Source organism: Drosophila novamexicana, unplaced genomic scaffold (assembly GCF_003285875.2).
Source record: "Drosophila novamexicana strain 15010-1031.04,08,12 unplaced genomic scaffold, DnovRS2.1 tig00001395-arrow-arrow-pilon, whole genome shotgun sequence".
NCBI classification, from domain to species: domain Eukaryota; kingdom Metazoa; phylum Arthropoda; class Insecta; order Diptera; family Drosophilidae; genus Drosophila; species Drosophila novamexicana.
In genome coordinates, this window is record NW_020824854.1 from 80,499 (window position 1) to 91,000 (window position 10,502).

At 34.3% G+C, this 10,502-nt stretch overlaps 1 protein-coding gene across 4 annotated transcripts; it reads left to right on the forward strand.

Moving 5' to 3' along the window:
- Positions 1–267: 267 nt before the first annotated feature.
- Positions 268–2,247, forward strand: LOC115767438. 4 transcript variants are annotated; one of them, XR_004018379.1, is made up of 5 exons: positions 268–369; positions 420–634; positions 976–1,662; positions 1,730–1,909; positions 1,969–2,247. XR_004018379.1 is itself a non-coding variant. In XM_030711733.1 (3 exons), exons 1-3 carry the CDS (start codon positions 335–337, stop codon positions 916–918), a joined length of 468 nt encoding a protein of 155 aa, XP_030567593.1. In that variant the 5' UTR covers positions 268–334; the 3' UTR covers positions 919–921. The 4 variants fall into 4 exon arrangements, 2 of the variants coding, with proteins under 2 accessions (XP_030567593.1, XP_030567592.1); XR_004018378.1 differs by having other exon boundaries at positions 1,718–1,909; positions 1,969–2,245; XM_030711733.1 differs by lacking the exons at positions 976–1,662; positions 1,730–1,909; positions 1,969–2,247 and adding an exon at positions 701–921.
- The last annotated feature ends 8,255 nt before the right edge of the window (positions 2,248–10,502 follow it).

Consider the following 10,502-nt stretch of genomic DNA (forward strand, 5'->3'; position numbering starts at 1 on the left):
AGAATATGTGGATCCCTGCGTTCATTTCTTATCTATTCCCGACTAGGTTATGTGTTAGGTACATTTGCATAGAAATTGGTTTTATTATTCTGTTGATTAATTTTTCATTTTTAATATAAAAGACTTAGTCGTGACTTTCCTATTTGGTTACAAATATCTTACAAGTTTATGTGCTGAAGTAAGTTTAGGTATATACTCGACTATTGGTACTCTTCTGAAATTTTCCAAAATCGATTTAGACCAGAAACGTACATATTACTCAGCATGCTGGTTTTCAAAGATCAGTTTTATTTTGCTTTCTGTTTAGAATTATGAAAAATTCGTTGCTTTTTAAATGGCTATTTTACCTTTCTATATATTATATAGACAGTAAGTATATGAATAATACATACAAATTATGTTTATAATAAATGCCTCAGTGTCATGCCACATCGAACAGTTGCAAGTGGTCAGTTAAATAATGTATGCGTCTCATGCGATGAATATGTTTATAAAGAGTGTATAGTGGCCAGGACTGGAATGGCTGCCCATTCGTCCACTGCTTGGGATATGGTGAAGGTTGAAAGACTCAGTGTTGGCGAACAGCATGATAGTCAATTTAACAAATGCGTTAGTAAGGGCTATAAAATAACCGGTAAGTATAGGATATAATAAATGAGGTTTTTGCATCCCAGTATCAAAGCCCATTTTGGTATTTCAGATGATTTAAATAAATTTGTTTGCTTTTGGTCTGCCGAACTGGGCTGTCAAGCAATCGCAAATAGTACACAGTTGAGCAGTACAGAATCAATTTGCAAGACGTGTGCCAAGCACTGCGGCTGCGAGCGGTCCAGTTCAGCTTTACCTGGCATCGATGCTGTGCTAATATTAACCCTATGCCTTGGTCTAATCATTATAACATTGTCGTATCGAATTTAAATATATTTTAAATATAAAAAAAATTGGTTTATTAATTAATTACTTAAATTTGCCCAGGCATATGTACAGGCAGAAGAAAGCATTCGGAAGGGGAAGATGAGTTGATGTAGACATGCCCATTTCCCTGTACATCACTGTGTGTGGGGTTTAATGGACAGATGTAGAATAACTTGCGTAATTCGGAAGTCTTTCTAGCCAGCCGACTCGGCACATTGGTAGCCCTGAGTGATTGTCCAAGCATTGGCATTTTCCAAGCATCTGCGAAAGGCCCAATCTGTACCAAGCCATGACCTAAACCAGAAGCAGCTTAGTCTGGTAAGACGATCCTCAATTGGAGTAATGACGCATTTGTTGGGACAGAAATGTTAAGCAGTTCGGCCGTGGTACGGACAGGCAGGCGTCAGCGAAACTTTGTTCCTTCCTGGTGTTTTTGACTGCGGTTCCTCGGGGAGTAACATGGTGGCCGTGGTTTATACCCAAATATGCGGCTAGAGCTTGGCGTGGAGTTGCGTAACAACCAGGGGCTGTATCTACAGACCAGCTAAGGTTTTAGGTCGTAGTAGTTATAGTAGTTAGTTACACCAAAATTATTAGGTATAAACAGATCCACATCATTTCGCATTCTCCCCCCAAAATTGTATGTAATTTTACATATAAAGCATATTAACATTAGTCTCAACATGAGGAAAAGTGAAAACTACGTTTTATCAATTATACTTATTGGTATTGTAGTTTGGAAATCGGGTAAGTTATCTACTGCGCAATGTTTAGTAATAATGGAAAAATGTACAATTTTTAGAGGCATATGAAGATGACGAATTGAATAATCAATGTGTCGAATGCGATAATGGAGATTGTAAAATATTCTATAAAGGTTGGATGTTCGTAAGAGATCATCCAAAAGATAAGACATTAGTTCGTCGAATTCCGTACAACGCAGACAACTATGATCCATTGTCTGAATGCGTATTGCCGGGCTTTCGAGTAGAGGGTAATTTTATAATTTGCAATAAGTATTAACAACTAATAAATTTTACACCGAATATGCAGGTAACTTGGAAAATTTTCTGTGTTTTTCGTCGCCCTTAATGGGATGCCAGCCAGTCGCAAATAAAACATTGATTAAGCTAAACAAATCTGAAAAGATATGTTCGACGTGTCTTCAGTTCTGCGGTTGCAATTATCCAAATAGATCCTCATCCATCGTATGCAGCCAAGTTGGACTATTATCTATGTGCTTTATTGTGTTTTTGGTAGGGATATAACAAAGAGAATGTTTTAACAAATCTGTAACTCAAAAAAAAAATAAAAACATTTAATAGTTGAATAAAATATTATATTTAAATATCGCGTGAAAGAAGTCACTTGGCCTACTAAAAAAACTACTAAGAAACAATTATTAAAATATGTAACATAAAAAGTAAAACATAACTAGATATGTAAATACAGATGCGTATATTTAGCTAGGTTCTCATACTGGTCAGAAATTATATATGCCCGAATTTTAAATGTATTGGATGATGGAAATATTTATAATTATTAAATTATTAATCGGCTAATTTTGATAAGAATAATTTTTACAAGCTAAGAGATCTTGACGCGGACTTTTCAGTGATAATGTGTACTCACTTGTATAGTTTGTATACACAAAGTATGTAAAGTTCATAGAGCTTAATTAGCTTAATTTATAAACAGGGAAAGTCCCTTAATAATATATATATTTAGGTAACATCATCTGTAACAGATCTATTCGCTTGCACTCAAAAGTTTCTCAATGTACATATAGCTATATAAGGGCTTATTTATGCAGATTAATATTGTTTCATGCCACGTGGTTTATGAACTTGATCTACCATTTGTCATCTATAAAGAATTTTCGCGACATTCTTATGGTTAATGATCCCAACGCAACTGCAATGAACAGTCCCCACATTTCTAAGACCCTAAATGAACATTTATTTAATCAAATTTTCGCAACACACTGGAAATTTTCTTGGAATAACAGAGTGGCATTCATGTAATTATCAAATTAAAGTGGTTAGGCGCAGCCAGCTTCGCTTGAATGTATGAAAACAGATGAATAAGAAGCACAGAGTAAGACCAAAAGTACGTCAACATCTTCATATCAAAGTTTTTGGCTCAGTGCACGCTGCGGCTTTTATGCTGCTGATGTGTAAGAATCGCAGCCTCATTTAAAATCCAATCAACGCCTCCTTAATGCTGCGATATTTACCCATGCTCACACATATATGTATTTATATATATAGAATGTCGCTACACACTGATTGCACAGAATTAAATTCAACTATACGACTCGCGGTCGCTCACAGAACGTAGTACTCGTAGTACAGAAATACAGATACAGATACAGATACAGATACAGATACAGATACAGATACAGATACAGATACAGATACAGATACAGATACAGATACAGATACAGATACAGATACAGATACAGATACAGATAGATACAGATACAGATACAGATACAGATACAGATACAGATACAGATACAGATACAGATACAGATACAGATACAGATACAGATACAGATACAGATACAGATACAGATACAGATACAGATACAGATACAGATACAGATACAGATACAGATACAGATACAGATACAGATACAGATACAGATACAGATACAGATACAGATACAGATACAGATACAGATACAGATACAGATACAGATACAGATACAGATACAGATACAGATACAGATACAGATACAGATACAGATACAGATAGATACAGATACAGATACAGATACAGATACAGATACAGATACAGATACAGATACAGATACAGATACAGATACAGATACAGATACAGATACAGATACAGATACAGATACAGATACAGATACAGATACAGATACAGATACAGATACAGATACAGATACAGATACAGATACAGATACAGATACAGATACAGATACAGATACAGATACAGATACAGATACAGATACAGATACAGATACAGATACAGATACAGATACAGATACAGATACAGATACAGATACAGATACAGATACAGATACAGATACAGATACAGATACAGATACAGATACAGATACAGATACAGATACAGATACAGATACAGATACAGATACAGATACAGATACAGATACAGATACAGATACAGATACAGATACAGATACAGATACAGATACAGATACAGATACAGATACAGATACAGATACAGATACAGATACAGATACAGATACAGATACAGATACAGATACAGATAGATACAGATACAGATACAGATACAGATACAGATACAGATACAGATACAGATACAGATACAGATACAGATACAGATACAGATACAGATACAGATACAGATACAGATACAGATACAGATACAGATACGATACAGATACAGATACAGATACAGATACAGATACAGATACAGATACAGATACAGATACAGATACAGGATACAGATACAGATACAGATACAGATACAGATACAGATACAGATACAGATACATACAGATACAGATACAGATACAGATACAGATACAGATACAGATACAGATACAGATACAGATACAGATACAGATACAGATACAGATACAGATACAGATACAGATACAGATACAGATACAGATACAGATACAGATACAGATACAGATACAGATACAGAGACAGATACAGATACAGATACAGATACAGATACAGATACAGATACAGATACAGATACAGATACAGATACAGATACAGATACAGATACATACAGATACAGATACAGATACAGATACAGATACAGATACAGATACAGATACAGATACAGATACAGATACAGATACAGATACAGATACAGATACAGATACAGATACAGATACAGATACAGATACAGATACAGATACAGATACAGATACAGATACAGATACAGATACAGATACAGATACAGATACAGATACAGATACAGATACAGATACAGATACAGATACAGATACAGATACAGATACAGATACAGATACAGATACAGATACAGATACAGATACAGATACAGATACAGATACAGATACAGATACAGAGACAGATACAGATACAGATACAGATACAGATACAGATACAGATACAGATACAGATACAGATACAGATACAGATCAGATACAGATCAGATACAGATACAGATACAGATACAGATACAGATACAGATACAGATCAGATACGATACAGATACAGATACAGATACAGATACAGATACAGATACAGATACAGATACAGATACAGATACAGATCAGATACAGATACAGATACAGATACAGATAGATACAGATACAGATACAGATACAGATACAGATACAGATACAGATACATATACAGATACAGATACAGATACAGATACAGATACAGATACAGATACAGATACAGATACAGATACAGATACATATACAGTACAGATACAGATACAGAGACAGATACAGATACAGATACAGATACATACAGATACAGATACAGATACGATTACAGATACAGATCAGATACAGATACAGATACAGATACAGATACAGATACAGCTACAGATACAGATACAGATACAGAATACAGAAACAAGATACAGATACAGATACAGATACAGATTACAGATAACATATACAGATACAGACAGATAGATACAGATAGATACAGATACAGAATACATATACAGATATACAGATACAGATACAGATACATACACATATACAGATACAGATACGAATACAGATACGATACAGATACAGATACAGATCAGATACAGATACAGATACAGATACAGATACATATACAGATACAGATACAGATACAGATACAGATACCGATATACAGATTACGATAGATATAGATACAGATACAGATACAGATACAGATACAGATACAGATACAGATACAGATACAGACAGTACAGATACAGATACAGATACAGATACGATATCAGATACAGATACAGATACGATATATACAGATACAGATACAGATACAGATACAGATACAGATACAGATACAGATACAGATACAGATACAGATACAGATACAGATACAGATACAGATACAGATACAGATACAGGATACAGATGATACAGATACAGATACAGATACAGATACAGATACAGATACAGATACAGATACAGATACCGAATACAGATACAGATACAGATACAGATACAGATACAGATACAGATACAGATACAGATAGATACAGATACAGATACAGATACGATAGATACATGATACAGATACAGATACAGAATACAGATACAGATACAGATACAGATACAGATACATATACAGATACAGATACAGATACAGATACAGATACAGATACAGATACAGATACATATACAGATACAGATACAGATACAGATACTATACAGATACAGATACGATACAGATACAGATACAGATACAGATACAGATACAGATACAGATTCAGATACAGATACAGATACAGATACAGATACAGATACAGATACAGATACAGATACAGATACAGATACAGATACAGATACAGATACAGATACAGATACAGATACAGATACAGATACAGATACAGATACAGATACAGATACAGATACAGATACAGATACGATACAGATACAGATACAGATACAGATACAGATACAGATACAGATACAGATACAGATACAGATACAGATACAGATACAGATACAGATACAGATACAGATACAGATACAGATACAGATACAGATACAGATACAGATACAGATACAGATACAGATACAGATACAGATACAGATACAGATACAGATACAGATACAGATACAGATACAGATACAGATACAGATACAGATACAGATACAGATACAGATACAGATACAGATACAGATACAGATACAGATACAGATACAGATACAGATACAGATACAGATACAGATACAGATACAGATACAGATACAGATACAGATACAGATACAGATACAGATACAGATACAGATACAGATACAGATACAGATACAGATACAGATACAGATACAGATACAGATACAGATACAGATACAGATACAGATACAGATACAGATACAGATACAGATACAGATACAGATACAGATACAGATACAGATACAGATACAGATACAGATACAGATACAGATACAGATACAGATACAGATACAGATACAGATACAGATACAGATACAGATACAGATACAGATACAGATACAGATACAGATACAGATACAGATACAGATACAGATACAGATACAGATACAGATACAGATACAGATACAGATACAGATACAGATACAGATACAGATACAGATACAGATACAGATACAGATACAGATACAGATACAGATACAGATACAGATACAGATACAGATACAGATACAGATACAGATACAGATACAGATACAGATACAGATACAGATACAGATACAGATACAGATACAGATACAGATACAGATACAGATACAGATACAGATACAGATACAGATACAGATACAGATACAGATACAGATACAGATACAGATACAGATACAGATACAGATACAGATACAGATACAGATACAGATACAGATACAGATACAGATACAGATACAGATACAGATACAGATACAGATACAGATACAGATACAGATACAGATACAGATACAGATACAGATACAGATACAGATACAGATACAGATACAGATACAGATACAGATACAGATACAGATACAGATACAGATACAGATACAGATACAGATACAGATACAGATACAGATACAGATACAGATACAGATACAGATACAGATACAGATACAGATACAGATACAGATACAGATACAGATACAGATACAGATACAGATACAGATACAGATACAGTACAGATACGATACAGATACATATACAGATACAGATACAGGATACAGATACAGATACAGAGATACAGATACAGATACAGATACAGATACAGATACAGATAGACGATACAGATACAGATACAGATACAATACAGATACAGATACAGAATACAGATACAGATACAGATACAGATACAGATACAGATACAGATACAGATACAGATACAGATACAGATACAGATACAGATACAGATAATCAGATACAGATACAGATACAGATACAGATAGAGCAGATACAGATTACAGATACAGATACAGATACAGATACAGGATACAGATACAGATACAGATACAGATACAGATACAGATACAGATACAGATACAGATACAGATCAGATACAGATACAGATACAGATACAGATACAGATAACAGATACAGATACAGATACAGATACAGATACAGATACAGATACAGATACAGATACAGATACAGATACAGATACGACGATACAGATACAGATACAGATACGATCAGATACAGATACAGATACAGATACAGATACAGATACAGATACAGATACAGATACAGATACAGATACAGATACAGATACAGATACAGATACAGTCAGATACAGATACAGATACAGATACAGATACAGAAACAGATACAGATACAGATACAGATTACAGATACAGATACAGATACAGATACAGATCAGATACAGATCAGATACAGATACAGATACAGAAAACATATTCAGATACAGAATAACAAGATACAATACAGATACAGATACAGATACAGATACATAGACAGATACAGATACAGATTTACAGATACAGGAGACAGATACAGATACGATACATATACAGATACAGATCCAGATACAGATACGATTAAAGATACAGATACAGATACAGATACATATACAGATACAGATACAGATACAGATACAGATACAGATACAAGAGTACAGATACAGATACAGATACAGATACAGATACAGATACAGATACAGATACAGATACAGATACAGATACAGATACAGATACAGATACAAATCTACCGACACCAACTCAATTGAATGGGCCGTCAATCCTCGGCCGAGTTGAACGTGCTTATCTGACATTCTGTTTACGCTTTCAACAGCTATTTCAGCGGATCTGCGTCGACATAGTCGACATACGCGTCTATATAATACTTTCAATATATATGCCACATTGCTTCTGCATAGTTTTTTTTTTATTATTTTATCACACGACAGCCCACAAAACGGCGCCGCGTGTGTGCGTGCGTGTGTGTTTTCACTGTTTGAAATAAATTGTATATAATTTTTATTAAAATTTCCGCTTAAACATTTCCCAGTGGTTGAGTGTGTGTGTGCCTGTGTGTCTCTTTGGTTCGCCAGCTCTTCCTCTATGCTACTCAATTTTAAAAATTCTTAAGCACATTTTTCACACCGATCTGTTCAATTTTTTATTTCTAGAACATTTTTAGTTCCCGACATTTAAAAAATTCAATTATATTCGTACTATGCGCTATTTTTGGATGTGAGCTTTGAGAAATTATTGCGATAGTTCCAAAGTATTTGCTTTAATGTTGGTTTTATGATGAACGAAGGTCTTTGGATTAGTTTTATTAGACTTGCCAGGGATTTTTTTATTTGCCGACCTACTAATTTTAATGTATGTTTCAAGCCAGTTAGTATGTACCTCAATCTCCTAACAATTATATAAAAAAATTGAAAATTGTAAAGAATCGTAGTCATAATTTAAAAGAAAATTTTGACGACCAACATGCGACCTGATAAAGAGCGTGCCCACTTGATGTATCACGAAGAAAATATGAAGTGCTATCACCCTATCTTATATACTATTATTTACTATTATTATTATTTTTATTATTATTATTATTATTATTATTATTTACATTCATTCTTTTATCTCTGTTTTGGCTTGGTGGGATGAATATGTTTATCAAGTTTAATGTAAATGGTAATAAATTATATATTTTCAATAAAAGTCAAATATAATTTATTTCTAATTATTAATTCTATAATTCGAATTCTATAATTTTAATTCTGTATCCCTATATGGCATGTTCAATGCACAAATCCTAACTACTTAAGCTATCTTCGTCTTTGGCTGCCGAAACCTTCGCGTAGGTTGAACCGCTCCTGTTTGTGATGCTGCATGCGAAGGTGCAGTGCTCTAGATAATTCCCAAAATGCAGTTTGAAAGGGTAAAAACACACGCGCGTTTATACAAAAGGTGAATATATGTATTTCAATTACAAAGTATATATTATATACTTTCATACATAACTATATGCTATATGGTTCTAGAGAATCTATAAACATTTATGGTTGCTGCTACGTCTAACAATTCACTTGAAACGCCTATAAAGGTACACAAACACACACACACACACAAATACACACTAACATATACACACATGACACCGTTAATCGGTGTGAGAGCAAATAAAATCTCTGCGCAGGCGCTGAAGAAAGTGGCGAACTGGCGATTAATGAGCGAAAATGCGACCTTCAGTCTTGAGAGTAAGGCACAACAACAACAAGAGCAGCAGCAGCGAGCACCTGTGTATGAAAAAAACAGGTATAAGAAAATGAGTTTTCCCAAAAAATCATAAACCGGCGCAAACCGGTGCGCAACTGCAACAGCCGAGCACGAAGAGAGCCAAGGAGCAAGAGCGTGATCTAGTGAGAGGGAGAGAGAGAGAGAGAAAGCAGTTATTAAATGTGCAACAGGTGATCAGCAG